Source organism: Branchiostoma belcheri, unplaced genomic scaffold, assembly GCF_001625305.1.
Source record: "Branchiostoma belcheri isolate BF01 breed outbred unplaced genomic scaffold, Haploidv18h27 scaffold25, whole genome shotgun sequence".
Lineage (NCBI taxonomy): Eukaryota > Metazoa > Chordata > Leptocardii > Amphioxiformes > Branchiostomatidae > Branchiostoma > Branchiostoma belcheri.
The window spans coordinates 2,732,917-2,752,954 of NW_017803854.1; the positions used below are offsets into that span (position 1 = coordinate 2,732,917).

General features: G+C 43.2%; 2 protein-coding genes across 2 annotated transcripts; one reads left to right on the plus strand and one right to left on the minus strand.

Annotated features, from left to right (window-relative positions):
* Window positions 1-564: 564 nt before the first annotated feature.
* LOC109471530 lies at window positions 565-4,655 on the minus strand. Its single transcript, XM_019770877.1, has 5 exons — window positions 4,376-4,655; window positions 3,703-3,896; window positions 3,147-3,251; window positions 1,889-2,056; window positions 565-1,523 (listed from the first exon to the last, which is right to left on the minus strand). The coding sequence occupies exons 1-5, from the start codon at window positions 4,413-4,415 to the stop codon at window positions 1,344-1,346; spliced, it is 687 nt and encodes a 228-aa protein (XP_019626436.1). The 5' UTR covers window positions 4,416-4,655; the 3' UTR covers window positions 565-1,343.
* Window positions 4,656-16,713: 12,058 nt separating this feature from the next.
* Window positions 16,714-19,776, plus strand: LOC109471529. Its single transcript, XM_019770876.1, has 6 exons — window positions 16,714-16,747; window positions 16,991-17,172; window positions 17,525-17,638; window positions 18,550-18,612; window positions 18,948-19,127; window positions 19,588-19,776. Exons 1-6 carry the CDS (start codon window positions 16,714-16,716, stop codon window positions 19,774-19,776), a joined length of 762 nt encoding a protein of 253 aa, XP_019626435.1.
* Window positions 19,777-20,038: the final 262 nt, after the last annotated feature.

The following is a 20,038-nucleotide window of genomic DNA, read 5'->3' on the forward strand; positions in this document are numbered from 1 at the left end:
TTGATACTGTCTGGCCAATTTGATACTGTCTGGCCAATTTGATACTGTTTTGCAGCCACCGAAACATCTGCTTGGAGATTACTCTTTCCCGCCGACTCCAACTGGGCTCTCCATAACATTACGTGATCTTATGTTTTGTGCGACGAGAATTTTGATTTCGTGATGGGCTAATGAAACTCATGCAAAACTCTTATAAGCACAACAGTCTACAAGCGGAAATGTCCCATCGGGTAGCCAGTTAAGCTGGGCGGGGGGAACTACTAACGTTAACGTTACAGTTCCGACAAAAAAATTAGAAAGTGACCGCCCAAAATATCGTTGAAGTCTTAACGTTACATTAACTCATATCCATGCATGATCTTCCTAGTTACGGCAAATTGTTGATTGTACTGTGTTCTTACTACATTGTTTCATTCATTTATTGCTCAACATATTTTTTTGTTCAATTGATTTACTAGTATCTAAATCCATGAAGCTTTTGGAACCCTTTTTCTTAATTTTTTTTTCTCTCCGACACTGGGTGGGAGCGGGAAAAAACAAGCACGGGACAAAATGTACAAATAACGTCTTCAACTTTATTCGTCAAACTACTCTCGCGATAGCAGCATATTTGTCAATAAATAAATAAATAGATATCATTCATATCCAGATATCTTCATAAATAGACTAAATCTTTCGTTTGATATCGTCTCGATAATAAATACAAACTAGCAAATAAGTATATAAATAAATAAATAAGAACTCTTTGAGTACAAATGACAAATATCACACAATATAACAACAAGTATAAGTCATGCTGCATTGTCAACAATGGAATGTAAAGAACAATAAATAAGTCAAAATAAATTAAGAAACAGAAAGGTACTGTGGTCCCCAGTCACCAATACATAGCTCACCTTAAGTTATAAAAAGATCACACAAGTAAAATAAATAAATAAATAAATAAGTTATCAAGTTGTCAAAACTTGTCAGAATATTCTCACATTATTACGAGATTGCATGTCTCATATATAAATTAAACATTTCAAAATTCTATATGTTCAACGAAGGTTCTAGAAATATTTTTTCACTGGATATCATCCACATATTTAAGTAATATTGCACTTGAAAGTTGACACAATACGTTAGCAAGCTAGTTTTGGACCCATGTGATGTTTCCAACAATAATTCAAGCATACTAGCTCATATATTGAGCCAACTTTTAAGAATCCTTACCGGATTCCATAAATAGAAAGAACGGAATGACTAGTTTAATGCTTTCGAAGCATACGTCGTGTCACGTGACGCCCACGTGATTTCTATGAGAAATCCACGTGAAAATCGCGTGATTTCTAGGAGAAATTCTATTGGTACTTTTGGCTGAGCAGTGTGAAGTCTCGGTGCACTCTCTGGACCAGGACCCTGAAGTCTCGCAGCACCACGCAGTCCCGGATGGAGCGCGCGAACTCGCTGAAAGGGTCCCGAAAGTTGACGTTTTGGATTTCGGCGGTGTCGGTTGGAGAGGAGAAACCCAGTACATTGTTCTGAGGAAAAGAAGAGAAGAAAATACAATAAGCATACGTTGTTTTACCTTTATCAAGAAAACTACATTTAAAGAGAACGAATTATCAAAAATGTATGGTTTGATAGATTAAAATACAGAGGTTTAGAAATAGAAATTGCCCAGAAGCGAAAGACTGTAAAGATCGACTGGACTAATTCACGACGGACTGTACTCCTTTTTGTACCATTTATACGGCAAACTCTAGTCGGACCAACTCCCCTGGTGTGTTACCTGTCTACTTGGGAAATTTCTACTCTTTATATCCGTTTCTGAAACTTGGTAGGGGCTACCGCCTGCAATACTAACTTTCAGAGTGACTCGAAGAAATAGAAAATCCATCCTTACCGTCACGTCTATAGCCGTCATCAGTGTGTCGAGTTGGTGAATGGTCTCCGCGACCTTCTGGGCGGTGTCTGTGTGTCCGTCCTTGTCCAGTTCGTCCAGCCGGACCTCTTCCAAATACAGGCCGAATATCTGCAGGTCGCTGCGCATGCGCTGCATACGTTCCTCATCCTGTACCGGACAGAAAAGAAATCAGTTAGGCATGCGTAGAAATGAAATAATGCGTTGCAATCGAACAGTTGGTTTTTTTAAATTTTATTTATTATAACATTTAGTAACAAGACAGGATGACGACATACTCAAGCTACAATGCTTATGTTTGTGTCGTCATCGTTACAAAAATATATACATGTAGTCACAAATACAGAAATGCAAAGCATAAGAGTAATAAGGTAGACTAAAGTAAGCCGTATTATAACTAAATCATATAATATGTATCAAATATATAACAGTATATGCAGGTAAATGATAAGTGAGTAAGTAGGCATTGGTTTTTGTTTAGGCCAGGACTATCATATACATCTCCAAAATCGTCTCTCTTGCTTTACGCACGATGTATACTAACCTAACCCACATGCTTAAACCTTATCTTGTATATCTTAGTAGTGACAACAATCCACCAGCCATTAAGGAAGTTGTCCTTGGGGTTCTTTAAATATTCCTATCGATTCGATCGGTGGGAAGTGGTCGAACTGAGCTGTTGAAATATTTTTCTTTCGCGCTTTCAAAGAGGTTCTCACGTCGGGTGAGGTTTTAGTACTTATCAGGGGTCGGAAGTCGGGCCGAACGCTGAAAGTTTCCTGTGTATAATCTCTGGTGCGGCGAAGGGCCGGAACTGTGCGTGCCGACCGACACATTTGGATTCTGTTACCGCTGGCTGCGCTACCTTGACACAGTGCAGGCACTCATTCGATCATGCGTAAACTAGCCTGGATGCCAGGCTGTATCCAGGGGCGCTACACAGGCCAGCTCCTCGGTTGTAGGGCCGATATGCCTCCCGGGGATATGGATATTTTGCCACAGTCGCTAATCTAGCCACTGAGGCTATGGCGGAAGTTTTGCTGGATCTGGAGCCCAGGAGCTGACCCGTGAAGACCCTGGAAACGGTCTGACATCTAGGCTATCTGATCGCTATTGTAGTCACGTCTACAGGTCATCCTTTATCCAGTGATAATTAATATGTTCCACATCATGGGGTCGCCGACCCTGGCTATACTGCTACAAGAATGTGGAATTACAAGAAGTATATAATTGTGCTTACCCCCAGGTTTCTCCACTCCAGTGGTGTCATTCTCACATTTATAAGCTCGTCCCATGTGATCTGCTCAGCACAGTACCCGTGGCTGCCAGAAAACTCGTCCTGGATCTGCAAAGCGAGGTAAAAACGGGAGAGTTTTAGACACGTAAAACTTCGGTAAGGCGATCTGGGCTACTTCTTTTCTGCGACGTCCATGTAGGACCAAAGGTTACTTCTACGTCACTAAGCTCTAGCAAACGATTATCCAATCAGAATCCGCCTCTGGCGTGTACGTAATGGCTTCTTGGAAGGGCTCTTGCGTTGCAAGACTCTCGAATTCTCTCAAGCAGGCATAGATGTAACATGTGAGACGCACTGGATGTGCGCTGAGCCTCGAAACTAGGGAACTACACAGATGAGAGTTTGTTTAGTGATGCAGGAGCCGATTTAAGTAAGACCAACACGTGGGAGAGCGTTAAGCAAGCACCCGAAGCGATCTAGCGAGATAGATTTCCGGAGAGAAACACCTTTACATGTCTGTATAATACAATGATGAAATACAACTCAGTATAATACTTACGAAAGTTTCGTAGGCTCCGTCCGCTTTTCTGTACAGCCTGTCGGCGATGCTCCGGTCGTTCATGAGGACGTCGAAGGGGCTTTCCTGAGGGAAGTCGGCGGAGGAGGCGGGGGTGGTGGCCGGGATGGGGGTCGCCCGGGTCCCCGCCAACCCCAGGACTAGCAGCACGATGCATATCCTCATCGCTCCAAAATCTGCCGAGAAAAGATTTAAAGAAAAACACATTTAGAGTCACGGTCAAGAAACGTCAAGTTGAGAGCGCACCACGTGGTGAGAGATATAAAGAGGGTATCTAAACATCCTCTAATGGTAAAGACATCTGTAGGGTACAGAATCCTCAGCAGCAGGTGCGCCTGGCGAGACCAGAGCTGGAAGCCTTGGCGGATATCACTTTTCCTTCAGCTGCCTTGTTAGCGGTAGTTAGGCACGTCAAGAAAGACCTATTGTCTGGAAAGACAGGTCCTGCTTCTTTGGCAGAATTACATAAGGATTAGGCCCATTTTCTGAAAACTTGTCTGTCGTTTATACCTATAGACTGATATACTGTACCACCACCATGTCAGTGCGTCCTTGACACTATTATACAGGTACTGTAAGTACTGTGATCTACTCGTGCCACACGCCAGTCTAACATTAAGAAATGGGAGAGAAAACAAGTCGCCATAAAACTTACAGCTTGACGAGAAAAAGTTGCTGGACGAGGTGCTCATCATCTTGTTGGTTCTTCGGTGTTGCAGCAGGTTTGCGCCGTGAGATGGATAGCTGGTGGTAGCTGCCTGGACGGTAGCGTGGTGTTAATTGTCGTTCCCTGGTTGTCCCAGTCAGGTTGTGTCAGAAATCGGCCCATGATGCCCCTTTTTATCCTCGAGCTCTATGAATAGAACAAACCCCCAAGTGATGTGGCCGCGAAAAGCTTACAACATACACTTACGTAGTAAGGCATTACGTCACTGCCCGACCAGACAACCCGGAAGGGGCTTCCGGCGAAGTCTTGGGTAGGATCGTTCCACTCGCCACAGATCCGGGGGCGGGGCCTGGGATGAAACATACGACAGGAATTATAGCTCAGCCCGATTCCACACGTTTTCTCGTAAAAGAGGGGCATTGTAAGATGTACCAGCATGGGAAATACCCCTGGTTTGCATCCAAACAGTCTCCTAGGGGCTTGGACAAGCTGAAGTAACTTCGCCAAATCCCCCTTCTTGTCGCTTTACGTGTGCCGAGGAATTAGGTTACACACACCGTCGGAGGCATTCCAGATGTCGAGTTTGTTTAGGCGTCACTATTGAAAGACGTTTCTGCATATTTCTAGCGTCTTAGTTTTTCAAGAGTTTGCGCAAGTGTTTGTTTGGTAAACAAGAGTAGTTGTTCCAAACTCTGACTAAAGGCGTAATCATCGTTGATTCACGGAAAAGACTTTTTCCAAGTGTTTGAGTTTCAGACAATAGACTAGACACCGGGTGAGTTACTCAGGACCTCAATTATGACAATTATGTGTTAATCAATGTAGCCATTATGTAGCGATTACTATACAGGGGGCTTGTATCGGCAAACAGCTCCTTATTTGGTTCCCGTACTTCACTTAACGGCTGCAGCATTTTAAAGCGCTGGTAAGTCAATAGAACACCACTAAATCAGGAGTAACCCTCTGCGCTTAGGGTCAATGGAAAACTGCATGCGCCACGGGAGCAGACTATTGTATTGCGGCTTCTCCCATAGAATCAAGTGAATACAGAAAAAACCAAGCGTCAGCGGTCCAGTTTTAGAAAGAAACCATCAATGCCCTGTTCGAAACATTTCCACCCACGTGTAGGCTCACTATTGTTTGAGGTGCGGCGACTATGTAAACATAGGTGTCAACAGCCTATCTAGGTTTCACAATCAGAGCAGGGATTGAGTAAACTATTGATACCCATGGGAACTCCGTACGGGCCAAAGATTGAGTGCCGGGGTTGGAGGGGGTTTCCCCCGCCTGAATGAACCGTCACGTCACCGGATGTCCACAGACAGGGAAGCCGGAAGTGAGAGGAAGTAATTTCATTATCGACGATTTCACGGTTCACTGGGGTTAAGTTTGTAAGCGTGTGTCAGAGAGGGTGACAGAATCTCCAAGCAGATCCATTTCGGTGGCAAGACAGCATCCATCAGCCAAACTTTTCAGCTTTGCCTTTACACGCACCATAAATGATTTTCGTTTAACACAAAATAAAAGAAATCTTTGACATTCCAATTCTAGAAGATAGTAGCTTGCGCTTCTTTGAATTCCCCTTCATCTCTTGACGTGTATGACTCACGAACACCGGAACTTACCGGGAAATAAGGATGATAAGGAAATAAGAAGACACACATGGGAACTACCTTCTGAGAGGGAAAGTAGTCGGAAAGGGCGTGTGAGTGTGATATAGCCACAGGGTGGTCCTATACACCCATCCTGGCGTTAAAAACAGTTTCTTACGTCAACGGAAGACATTTTTTTCCCAATTTTCACATTACCGCTGGCAACTCAGCATCCTCCAGTCATCCTCGTACCCATCTGAATCCGGACTCAGCCAGTTCTGTTGTTGTTCGATGTTGACGTATAGGAAGTTGGGAAGACTGAGTGAGTGAAAGTTGTGAAATCTGGACCGTGGATTGCGTGAGTACCAGCACGGTAAACTAGGCCAGTCCGTTAGTCAGCATTTTGTCGTGTTTTTATGGAAATGAGAAGAAAAGGGAGATGTCGATCAGGGAAAAGCACGAACGGCAAACGGCACGTAACGTTATTGGCATAGATATTCCTTTATTGGCGTAATAAGCGTAGAAAAACATGTCCTCTTTTTATGAAAATCAGAAGGAAAAGCCAAGATGCCGATCAATGAACAGAGTCAAAAGGGACGTTGTCATACTTGAAACACATATACCCTTTGTGCACAAGCAAGCGTGTCTAAACTTATATTAGGACTCACGGTTCAGTGAACAGAGACAAACGTCACGTATACGTTTGTATAAACATTCCATTTTTTGTCATAAGCATGGATTCTAAAACATAAGGACTCTGTCTTCTTTTTATGGAAATGAGAAGAAAAGGGAAATGCCCATCAGTGAACAGAGACAGTCGGTCTAATATGAGTTATCTTATTTTTGCTATGTAAACGTAAAAGTAAACGACAGCTTTCTCAGTTCGCTGGGTACCCCAAGACCACCACATTAAACGAAAAATGTGAATCAGCATCAGTATGATCCCAAATGTATGCACATTCCAAATACCAAGGTGTTCAGGACATTTTAACACCGTTTTTAATGTGGTGGTTTGCTAGGTACCGGGTGGAATTATGAGAGTTGACCTTACATGAAATGTACTTCGCTTTTTTGTGTTCTCGTATATATATATACATCAAGAAATTTTACTATCATAGTAAAAGCTAGTTCCAAAATACCACGCGTGCTTCATTTATCTCTAGTAGATCTCCATACAAAGGGTTAGCGCTCATGCTTTAATTAACACAAGGAAATCCTATTACAATCAGCAAGTTACCTTAAACTGTTTACTTCCGTCACTAAGGATGCCCCTCAGCCCCGCTTTGTTGACCGGCGCACAAAGACACGCTGACGTAGTGCCGCCCACTTTGTAAAACAAGTGCCCGTGCGACTGTCCTTTTAAGGTGGTTTTACAAAGGAGCGGTTGTGTTACATGCCTGTTCAAACAATCACTTTCCAAGATCGCCAGTCGAGTACAGGAGAGCTGAGAAGTGACCATTATGCTGGGACCTGTCCTGATGATCTGGTTAACGAGAGGCGGAAGTCACACGGAGATCACTTTATGTGTCTTCGATACTGCCTTTATTTGAACGGAATAGAATCAGCTTTTATTTTCTCACACGGCCGTTTATTTTTAGAGACGAATTGGGAGACGACGTCAGTTTGTAACTCTATAGTCGTACACACGTGCGTACATACGGCTCGGTGACTTTAAACCAATGATTCTATTATACTCGGCTCTCTCCCTTTCTCTCTTTCGCTCTTTGTCTTTCTCTTTCCACATGATCTGTCTTTCTCTTTTCTTCTCTCTGCTCCTCTTTCTCTCTCTCCTTACTCCATGCAAGGAGCTTCTATCACCTCCATGCATCCCTACCCACCTGTTAAGTTTATACAACCTGTCACACCGTTTTTCTCTACTTCAAAAGCTTGACAAATGCGTCTGGAAACGGCGCGTGTCTAACGCGACACTGTAACAAGCCGTGTCTGTTACCAAAATAAGCTGTCAGTAGTGACGTGTAGACTAACTAGCCCTAGGGGCTCAAAGGACTGCCAGTTCGGAGTGCTCAAATTCTGTTTGACTTGTTGTTGACATCACAATTAACGTCCGCTGTGTTTCTGGGACCCGTCAGACACAAAGAGAGCTATTTTAAGTTGCCAGAGGTCTTGTCACGTCTGACCGAAGGTGTACACAGGTGTAAGGCTATCTCTCGGCGTCCCCTCCACACCTCAACCTCTACAGTAGCTTTGCCGCAATTTACACTGAAAACATGAATGACACATTCATAATCCTTTAACAAATAATTGCTTTGTCCGTTCAAGCATGTTGACTCGCTCGCGCGTGAACTGCCTTTGATAGTGGTAGCTTCCTGCTGTAACTAGAAGTAAGTTGACAGTACGAGGGATTATACCAGGCCTGTGCACACACGACTCACACACCCTCAGTAAATACCATGTAAATCTAAACATGACGTCTCATACGAGCAAACTTTAAGATTTGCGCAACGACAATGGCGGTAAGATGTCCACTTTCAGTAAATGCGCCGTTAAACTTCGAATTCGGCTGAAATATTGCCAGAAGATCGCCGAATTTCAAACTCGCAAGACAGTTCATCGTATATTCCTCATGTCTTTGGTGGTCGGTGACCTGCAAGTTTTCTCCACGAGACTAAAATAACAACGCGGGTTCAAAAACAGTAAAATGTGTGTGTGTGTGTGTGTTGGTGTGTGTGTGTGTGTGTGTGTGTGTGTGTGTGTGTGTGTGTGTGTGTGTGTGTGTGTGTGTGTGTGTGTGTGTGTGTGTGTGTGTGTGTGTGTGTGTGTGTGTGTGTAGCCTCCGTAGCAGGCTTATAGAACTGGGGGTTTGGTGGTCTTCGGCTGTTTTCTGATTAGCCCAGTTATAAAAAATGGGGGTAATTCAACCAGGCCGGCTATGTTGTCTATATGCAATCAGAAAATAGCACCTAAAAGATCCCAGAGACCCTGAAGACCCCCAAAACCCCCAGTTTTTGGCATGCTACGGAGGCTAGTGTTTGTAGGGGGATGGGCATACTAGCATCCGTTGTGCTTTGCATGAATCCTGATGGTTTCTGTAGAAAGGTACTGCGGTAACAACGTGTACACAGCTGTAAGTGTTCCGCTGTCAGTGAATGAGCAATTTTCCCTCTTACTCGTCGCCTAGCGTATTAATGTTTAACCGGGAATTTCAGATATTCAGATACCAAGGAGGTTATATAGAGTATAAAACCCGCCTTTCTGGGCCCTGACCAAGACGGATCATAAACAGAACACGTTTACAACAAAGTTGAAAGAAAAAGAACCACAACATTGGCCTTTAAAACACACATTTGACCCGCCCCCCCCCTAAATACCTGTAGTCCACCCTACATGCTGCTCTACAAGGGAGTACATCTTGCCAAGGATTTTTCTCTAATAATAGAAACCTGTGTAAATACGTGCCATTAATCTGGTATTACTGGGGAATACGAAGGGCTGGTTTTGATTTGGGGGTCGTTGAACTTCATTCACTGGCTGCACCACGGACAGGTTCAGTCACAGCTGAAACTCACTCCAACAGTTCACTTACACAGTATTGAATGCTGTGGGTTTTGGCTTATTTTTGGAGCGTTTTTAGGCTGTTTTTCTCAGGCTTTTGGTATCTTTATTGGCGTAAAAAAGATACCAGTGCAAAAACAAAAGTCCGATAAAAAAGCCTAAAAACCCACCCAAAAGAAGCCAAAACCCAAACCTCTGCTTGGAGAGTACCGCATGCTGCAACGCGCGTCAATAACACATTCTGAACCTTCCCCCGACAACCAAACAACCATGGTTATCGGAAGGCTGTGAGCTATATTTAGGTCACGCCTACCTTTCAAAACGAGTTGAATACAATTGGAGTTAAATTTGAGTCAAATGTGACTGCCAACCACGCCACGATCACTGCTGACCTACTCCCAACCACCAGCCAACCATTCCCCAATCTTGGCCCAACCTCCCGTCCATTCCCGAATGGGGCCGAACAGTAGCCAACCTCGCCGAACGCCAGCCAGTCTCAGCCCACTAAAACTGGTCATTTTTCTGATCATTTTGAATGTAGTAACAAGAAGCCATAGGTGACAATTCTCCGTGAAGTATTATATATTGCAACAAAAAGAAGTAGCCATTGGCGACAATTCTCTGTGAAGTGTGATAAATCGAACAAAGAAAAATTGTTTAAACGCGCGTCGGCTCAGTCATCTTAAGACGCAACAACCAATCAGAGATGCGAGATGCCTACACGTGACGCGGGAAGGGCGCGCGATGCCCGAAATATTTTTGCGTCAATATTCAGCGCCGTGATTCAAGAGATTAATACCCGGAAACAATTTTTTTCTTGTTTTGAACGCATTAACATGCATTTACGCTAATCTAGTATGATTCAGGGTTACTTTTTTTTTAACCTGCCATGGCCAGATTATCTAAAGATGTGTGTATTGTGTGTACAATCTATAGAAAGAGAAATGTACATCAGGTCCGATCATCCGATTTTCACGTTTCGGTTTTTTGGACTCGGTTCATGAACGTATTTTGGTTTGGCTCCTGGAATGTGCAAAAAAATGACTCCCGGGACTGTCTACAGGGAACACTCGCACATTCGCGGTGTATCAGGACAGCGCGACTGGTCGTCATTAGCGCAGTAACAGTTGCATAAACGGACGAAACCATTTCAAAGAAATGGGGATGTTTCGAAAATAAGCATTTACTCCAATATCAAAACAGCTACGGTAAAAATAAAAAGACGTGCATCATCCCGGACATAATGCAACACCACATGCGAAATAACACAGAAATGCGACGTACGGAAGAATGCGTTTTGGCTGCGAACATCTTCCAAAAAACTTGGCATCTCTTAACCATGGGCAAAAACATCTGGAACCACTTATAAAAACCACCCCGTATCTGCATGAACTTTTTTGAACCCCACTGCTATTCCAAACAACGCGTTTTTCTGGACCATTCCAATTCGCCTCGTAATTGTAGGGGTGCGTCTGCGATATTACATTGACCGCGAAAGCAGCAACGGCAAAAATACACATTCGTGCATCAACACGGGCATGCCCGCAGACGGCGTATAAATTTGCGTGCCGATTACACAAAGAGAACCCAGTGTTTTGACTGCGAACATGAAAAATCAGCCGATTACAACACTCCGTCCGGAGGTCCTGACCTCCTTCACGGAGTAACTAGAGTCAATCTGGTATCTGTGAGGCAACAATGTGATGTCGCTTCTAGCTATTGAATGGTGGTATCAAAAATATAGGGACTACTCGCGTGGCTTGTATTTGCGCTATTTCAAATGCTTTAAAATGTAAAAAAAATCGCTACGAAACGGCAGTTAGTCACTGTAAGTTAGTGTCAATATCAGAAGAATTTCCTCATGCAGAATATTGTTGTCTTTTGTTGTTTTGTTGCCCTGAAATTGCATCTGGATGCCCTTAATAGCGGATACGACGGAACTCTACTTTCGTGTCCTTTGTCACGGAGACGTCGCGACAACTACAAATACAAATAGGTCGACCCAGACATGTACGTATATGTGCGTGCGGTGTGGAACGTTGTAAAGAGAGGAAGCAGCGGTTTTTGACATACAGGTCGTTCACCGGTTAGGAGTAGGGTGACTCAAGGTCATGACCAGAACTACAACATCTTTGCTAAGGAATGATAGGTTCGACTTCCACACGACACCGTGATTATGCAAAATACACGCACTCATTCCTTGACAGACTGTGCATGATCACTGTGATGTACAAAATGACTAACATACTGGTGGACGTGCCAACGCGTACCTAATACCAGCTCAGAAAAGAACCAGAAATAGTCATGCCTTCGAATCAAGTACCAGAGATATCAACCAAGGATTGAGGTGCTAAAAACTCATTCCTACCTAGACTATCGCAGAGTGGAACTCGCTGTCACCAAGTGCAGAAGGGCATTATCATTAGATAGCTTAAAAACAATGTTTAGAGTTATATGTTCAAAGGTTAGTTGTAACAAGTCGTTCGATGTAGCCAGCTTTTGCCGCGCCGCGTGTCCGCGAAGCTGGTGTGTTACGCCGACGGATACAGATAGAGATACGATGCAAAACATGCAAGTTGCCCCAACTGTGTTCTGTCAGCGACTTCGCATTTCTGCCTCACAGATACCGGTATGTTATGAGATAGGGTTGAATTCAACTTACTACAGTCTTTGCTGAATCGAAGCCTTCATTCGGCGACTCCACACTAGAAAGTGTTGTTACGTTACACAATGATGAACTCGCCAGTTTTGTGCATTTTGAGGACTTTTCGTTTCTTATTTTTGGACGTCTTTCAAGTGTGGAAACGGCTTTTAGCTAAACCCTTTGGCTTAGCCTTCCAGTGGAAAAGTCCACAGCACTTGAAAGACGCCCAAAACAAGCAAAGATATACCCAAAACTAAGAAAAACGGCCAAAGCGTCGAGGTTAAATGTTATTCTGACCTACAAGTTTCTGTCGTGTAAATATTTTGTAAAGTGGTTTCCTGTACACTGTAGGTCGCTGGCTTCCAACCGTCACCCACTGGTTAACTAAGGTTTGGGTGTTAAGAGTATTAAACGCCTTCTGACTGAATGGTGACTGTTCAGTGAATTAAAATTGGATTCGTATGAGCCATGGCTTGAAAAAGCTTGCGCAGTACGTTCTGTCGACGTGCTCATGCGCATTGGCATTCCGTTTCGGATTATGTTCGCACAGGCTCCGTATGCCACAGCCTAGTACAGCGCTTCACCTTTAAGTCGCCAGAGGGGGCTCCCTCAACTACTCAATCCAGGGATTCCAGGGTGTTCTCACTCCTGCTCTCGCTCTCTATTGGGCTTTTAATGCTTCGACAGTATAGTAAGCTGATAGTGGAACCAAGGTACTAAAGTATACAACCACCTATCCAACCACCTACCCAACCAACCTTACAGCCAGCAACCACCCACCCAACCACCTACCCAACCAACCTTACAGCCAGCCAGCCAGCCAGCCAACCAACCAACCAACCAACCAACCAACCAACCAACCAACCAACCAACCAACCAACCAACCAACAAACCAGCCAGCCAGCCAGCCAACCAACCAACCAACCAACCAACCAACCAACCAACCAACCAACCAACCAACCAACCAACCAACCAACCAACCAACCAACCAACCAACCAACCAACCAACCAACCAACCAACCAACCAACCAACCAACCAACCAACCAACCAACCAACCAACCAACCAACCAACCAACCAACCAACCAACCAACCAACCAACCAACCAACCAACCAACCAACCAAAATTTACATCACAGAAAGCACAATATCCTCGTGGGAGCATATGATATTACGTCTAAGATAAAACACTATACACGTATTTTGTATTGTGAAGTCCCAAGCGGTTCAGATTTCGGTAGGGTTCACTGCACCATTGGCCAATGACACGGGCGACATGGGTACGCGTGGTTTGCCGCGTGACATTGAATAAACCTAGCTGAGGTCAATGTCCAGTGGTTCAATCACATACTGAAATACTGAATCAACATCATGGAAACATTCTGTAATACGTGTGGGAGCCTCTGATATTAAAATAAAGCATTGTGTATAAAGTATTTTGTGTTGTAAAGTTCCAAGCGTTTAGATTTCTGTAAAGTTGCACCGTTGGCCACTGACACGTGTGGGTACACGTGAGACAGAGTGGATACGTGTTGTTTTGCTGTGACATTGATAAAACCTAGCGGGGGTCAATGTCAACTGTGCGCCCCTTTTAGAACATGAATCTCAAGTTGAATATCCAATTCCGTTTTGTCACGACAAGGTGTGGGAGGGGGGCACACGGCAACATTTGTCAACCACATGTTACAAACATGCTTGGAGAGCGATTTGGAGACCACGTTTCTGATCTATAAGCAGATAAATCAAACTATCGATCAATCTTCCGCTGATGCCTGGTGCTTTAGATAGTTTTGTTCTGTTCTCAGCATCAGACCTGCAACATGTACGTTCACCCTGGAGACCCCGAGCCAACTCAGTGCACGTGTGTTGAAGTTGAACTTGACGACTTGGTTGTCCTACTTGCTTCTGGGCCTTACTTATATTTAATTTCCCTTCCGATATCCGACTGTTTACAAAACCTGTTTTAGCTGTTGAGTGTCGAGTCTCTAAATTTCCGTTAAGTTTCGTTCTCCCCGCAAATAAGTCGGTCCCGCTTGATTTCAACTATAGAACGAGAGGGATTCGGCAGATGAATAGGTTAGGTGATGATGATGATAATATGTTAAGTAACCGAGTTAAAATGTACTTGAAGATTAGCCGTTTTCAAGGCTTGTTTTCTCATGGCATACCGTTTCTGAGTGAGCGACCCTTAGAAGCTCGGGTTCTAATTGAGTGCTGTTCATGGTAAAATTTCCTCGGCCTCATGTTGGCCCTGGGGCCAAAGAGCTGGCCTGTCTGTTTGCCATCATGCAATATGTATTCGTGCGCGAGTAGGATATTCTATATACTGAATGATTACCTTCGTGTGGATTATTGTATGACTTCCGTACGTAAAATTTTCAGACCTGTTGATTTTTTCGGGGAGCGACGTGAGGGGACGGTTTTGCCGCCGAGGGAGCCGGAGTTTGGCGGGGAGAGTTTTTGGCGGTGAAAAATTGGTGAAATCACAATTTCACACCAACAAATAGTTCCCAAACCAATTGTCAAAATGTTGGATTTTAAGCCTACTAACTTAACTTACACCATGATCTTACGAAGCTTTCGTATGATTTTTTGCCAGATTGGCAGACTCGTGCAGTATGTGATTGAACCACTGGACATTGACCTCAGCTAGGTTTATTCAATGTCACGCGGCAAACCACGCGTACCCATGTCGCCCGTGTCAGTGGCCAATGGTGCAGTGAACTCTACCGAAATCTGAACCGCTTGGGACTTCACAATACAAAATACGTGTATAGTGTTTTATCTTAGACGTGATTTCAGAGGCTCCTAAAAGGATATTATGTTTTCTGTGATGTACACTTTGGTTGGTTGGTTGGTTGGTTGGTTGGTTGGTTGGTTGGTTGGTTGGTTGGTTGGTTGGTTGGTTGGTTGGTTCAATTTCGCTTCATCCTTAGGGGGGAATGTGTTCTTTGATGACCGCTGGAAGCTGAACTATGTTATTACATTAAGAGTATGATTATGTATGTATATACATGTATGTAAGGGATTTCATCAACATTAAGCTGAAAGTTTAAGGTTGTACATGTATTGATACAAATTGAAACATTTGGCATGACAAAAAGTTTTATGACTGAGCATAAGTTGTACGGCTGATCGATGAGTATTAACTCTGAAGTTTTTGTCGTACATTCCAATATAAACTCAAGGACGTTTTGAAGATGAAATTTTTCATGTGTCCCTTAAAACAGATGGAAGCGTAGGAGACGTAGAGTTCTAAAATAGAAATTTGCTGTTAAATTTAGAAATTCTGTCTTTATTTAGCTCGCCCTAGTTCCGGTAAATCAGGATGTATATTTTTTTGCCGATCCAAAATAATTTCATGTCATAGAATACGGCGGTGCGTGTTCCTTATTACTGAGAACAGGAGACGGCCTTGTGCTGGCCACAAGAGCGCCAGAAATAGACCCGAAGTCGCTATAAATACCACCGGTTGACAGAAAAGGTAGTTTATAATGTTGTCTGGAGAGGGCGGCCCGCGGCGCAGAAGACGTGGGATGGGACAAAAATGGGGTCATCTATTAAACATGAGCAGGCATGCGGGGGTATGCACAAAAATGCGGCCAGAAACGACGTCAGCACACGAGACGACATGAGGGGACACTTTTACATACTATATTCCGGGTCTAAAACATATAACAACCGCGTTAGAGTAAGTGGTAAACTCACCGTTCAACTCTCGCATAGTTTGAATACTTCAAATCAGTGACGTTGATGCAACTGAACTGAAGCGCCCCCTATATTGCAGTTCACGTGACAGTCTTTAACACAACGTTTCTGCGAAGCCCGCCTCAACTTTATCGGAAAATTCACACAGAATTGGAACGTACGAAAAAGGACTACAACATTGAGAGTAACAAATAGACATCTACACATTGCGAGAGTAGTCTTAGTTCTAAGGAAAATATAGAAGAGTGTTAACTTTATAAATACACACCAAAACTTTAGCGGTATGCTTACACACACATATAAGTAGACCAAGGAAGTCTATTAAACCTGTTCGAGTAGACGAAATATGGATAAAAATATATCATCAAAGGCGGGTTGAAACTTATTCTTCGTGTTAACGGTAATTATCACTACCAAACAGGCAGTAACATTTATAAATCTAACTTGCTAGTAGTTTAGTAGAAGCTGGTTATACTGATTTCGTATTGCATTTAAAAACCCTTTCAATATGACATGCCAATATATTTAATCCTCACATAAGGATATAATAAAACAGATTAACTAGATGGTCAACCTTAATGTCAGCAAAAAAACGCCCGTTTTATAGCAAATAAAAAAAAAGAACACGAGAAGTTGTTGACGATGTTGTGTGGTTGTGCGGAGTTGTTTGAGAGGAGTCGGGGGAGGGTCTGCTGCCAATGGGGCATCCGCGCTCCCCACCGCGCCTGCTGATCAAAGACTCAATCCATCAGCAAACGTCATCCACTGTATAAAACATCCCTCATATCCTACAAGCATCAGAACGCTTGTTTCAACCGACGGAGAACAACGTACAACCCAGCTTACAACCCAACTGGACATACTAGAGACATGTTCGCGATCAGTGCTTCCTTCATCATGTCTGGTAAGTTGGCAGTCTTAGAAATGCGTTTCCTTTATAAGGATATTCAATAGTAAAAGTAACGGAAACTTTGCGCTCATTGACGAAGTGTCTGTGATAGTGAATTTTGACGTATACGCAATTTTTTTCTTTGTATAAAAAGGCTCGGGCTTTACAACTTTTTCTTAGATCGATGGTAAATTTAGCTAAAAATATTCTAGGTGTGGATGTACTCGTAACATGTCTTTCTTTCGGTACGTTCTGTAGGTTTGCAGTTGATGACATCGGGACTCCTGCTACTATTTGTCCTACCGACTATAACCGCCCGCAGTCTGGCGCGGCCGGCCCGGGACACGACCGACGAGCGGACACCGTGCGAACATTACACCAACATGTACCAGATCACCGTACGACTAGCGCTGTCAGTCAACAGCACGCACTCCGTTCTGGTACGTTCTGCCTTATGATTTTGTTTCTCTTCCAAGATGTTTCCTCTCTTGTTCTTTCCACATTCGCCTCATCATACAAGTGGTCTTTATGTAAAAGATTAGAAGTTAGCAAACGGTTGACTAGCAACTTGTACATTTCAAAATATACGTTTCCTTCATCACAAACCTTCATGTTGCAACTAAAGGTGAATTGCCTAGATAGTTGTTGAGGTATTTTTAGCTTATGAAGGAAGTGGAATTTTCGTTTTTTTTTTAAATTTGATATAGCGCGTTAAGTACTTAAATTTATTTCAATACAGAGAACCAATCAAAGAATTTACTAACCGAATTTTTCTTATCTTTTTCACCATAGACTGATACGTACGGCGGGACGGCGTCGGTTGCCGGGAGTTTTGGGTACGGGTTCACCCTGGAGAGTCTGGACACAGCCCTGAGGATGCCGTATCGCAACTGGACAAAACCCGGGGTAAGGGACTTCTTTATCTGTCGAGATTCACCTCCCATTGTGGAAGGATTGACATGTGTCAACTCTGAGACCAGGTCGTACTGTTAGATCCACTCGTGCCGGGAAGGACCCCTACTCTTTTCGATAAGTGTTGTGGGATCTTTACACGTGAGTGTATCTCTTTAAAAACCGTGACCTCCAATTTACGTCCCATCCGAGAGGACGTCCCTAACCGAAGCTAGGTACCCTTTACACCTGAGTCCAGTGAGGATATAAGTGCAAAGTGCCTTTCCCAAGTGTACAGCGTTGGGGCCTGCCTGGGATTCGAGCCCACAACCTTTAGATTCTGAGTCAACAACCCTAACCAGAAGATCACCTTGCCACCTGATGTATGTCCCACAAACCCCAAAAAAAGTTTAGATAGAGATCAATCTTGTTTCTTTGACGTCACTGGGCGAAGGGAGAGAGGTACAGAAGCCTCCCCCTTATAACCTACACGTGTGTATCATGGACTGATACCAAACTCTGAAAACTCTGCTTACTTTGGTTCTCAAGTTGTAGAAGTTATAGAACGTCAGCACAGCATGAATTCGTCTGCTCATATCATTTGAGTTATTATATGTTTTTATGTCAACGAGATATCTAGATAGACATCTGACTGTAAAAGGGCACCCTCTTATGATGAGTAATATCATGGCTCTAGGGATATAGGCTTAACTAATTGGTGGCAGCTGGCTAGGCTTGGAAGTTAGCTGAGAAGCCAGAACATAGATCCTAGCTATAGGCTGAGATATGACCCAGAAATGTAAATGTAAAAGTTCAAGTATGACAAGAGTAATCGTATTATGATTATAGTGTATGCGAAGTTGCGAATATTGATGTTACATTACAATGTATGGACGAATCTAACCGTTGAAATTTCATCTCCACAGTTTCTGTTCGAATGCCGCCAGTCCCGAGGCAATGGCACGTGTCCACCTCCACTTAACATCTCTGTAAGTACTACAAAACTATGTACTGTATAGAAAACTATTGCTACAACGTTTAAATCTTTGCTGTGTACTTTAAAAGATAAAAAAGAGGATGTCCTCCATGCTTTATATGATTATAATAATATAATTTCGCGAATTGGCAAGAGTAGGGGGCCAACTACCTTCGCATGTTATCTGCCTATTTGGTCAAGTTTTTACTCTCAAGTTCCTCGCCGGGCGCTTCTGAAGCCTGGTAGAAGCTATAGCTAGAGGGAACGTGGCCGGGACCTTATTTGTTGCTGCGCTTTAAAAGTTTTCATGTATATTAAATCTACTGTTTTTCCTTCTTTCCCCATCAGGTCGAAGAAAAAGTGAACAGGCTCCACACGGACCTGAGAACGTTCCGCACGTACCTACAGGAGGTCCGGGACGACGAGGAGAGACACGCGGAGGAACAGGGGTCCGACACGGGGCTGCTGGACGCTCTGACCCGAACCACCAACATCCTGGAGTCGCTGCTGACAAACATCAGAATAACGGTAAGGGGCGATTTTTAAAAATATATAGATTCAAAATTCTTTAAGACGGAGGTCCTTACTCTCCAAGCAGAGGTTTAGGCATAAATTGACGTGTTTTAGACGTTTTTTTTCCGGGCTTCTTTTAAAGGCATCCAATGCAATTTCAGGGTGGCAAAACAAAAAATATTTTGCTGAATAAATTTATGCCTGATATTAATTGACATGCACTGTAATTTGTTATACTTGAAGTGTCTGAAGTCTTTTTATACCTACCTGAAACGCCGGACCGTTTCCAAGTTTATATCAAGTTGGTTGAGGAACTGTTTTTGGCATTCTTTTATATTCTATTGGTAACATGGATATCTATTTTACATTGAAGGTGAATATGTTGTGTAGTGCTGTGTAAACGTCTCGACATCAATGTGCAACATTTACAGTGTTTGAAATTAAATAAAGTGTTATTTTTTAAAACTTTACACAGGCAGAAGCAATGGGGTTCGCCATCTTGGATGACGTCCCAGCGGGAGTCATGACGTCAACAGAAAAGGATCCAACCGGAGAGCTGCTAAGACGATCACGTGACCAGCAGGTCGTCTGGGAGTTTTTGTGGTACCTTCGGTGGGCGTCGAGCGACATCACGTGGATAAAACACAGATACTGCCAACAGTAATTGATATGTACATAAATGATACATATAAATATGATCTATTTATATTTGCCAGTCATAATATATGAATATTCTTTAATAAGAGCACAAAGTCGTAAGAAATACGCAAATGTATCAATATGTACAGATTTGTCCGCCATCATGTTGAGTATAATTTTAATTATACTCAACATTATTAACATGATTATACTCAACATTATTAACATAACTATACTCAACACTCAACATTCTTAAAAGAAAGAAAGAGCTCTTTTGAATTGTTCTC

Excerpts from the sequence above, each read along its gene's own strand:
- LOC109471530 (XM_019770877.1), bottom strand. The coding sequence starts at position 4,415 with ATGATGAGCACCTCGTCCAGCAACTTTTTCTCGTCAAGCT. Across the intron at positions 3,897-4,375 it reads CAACTTTTTCTCGTCAAGCT|ATTTTGGAGCGATGAGGATA; the intron begins GTAAGTTTTATG and ends TTTTCTCGGCAG. Across the intron at positions 1,524-1,888 it reads TGACGGCTATAGACGTGACG|AACAATGTACTGGGTTTCTC; the intron begins GTAAGGATGGAT and ends TCTTTTCCTCAG.
- LOC109471529 (XM_019770876.1), top strand. The coding sequence starts at position 16,714 with ATGTTCGCGATCAGTGCTTCCTTCATCATGTCTG. Across the intron at positions 16,748-16,990 it reads TGCTTCCTTCATCATGTCTG|GTTTGCAGTTGATGACATCG; the intron begins GTAAGTTGGCAG and ends TACGTTCTGTAG. Across the intron at positions 18,613-18,947 it reads CACCTCCACTTAACATCTCT|GTCGAAGAAAAAGTGAACAG; the intron begins GTAAGTACTACA and ends TTTCCCCATCAG.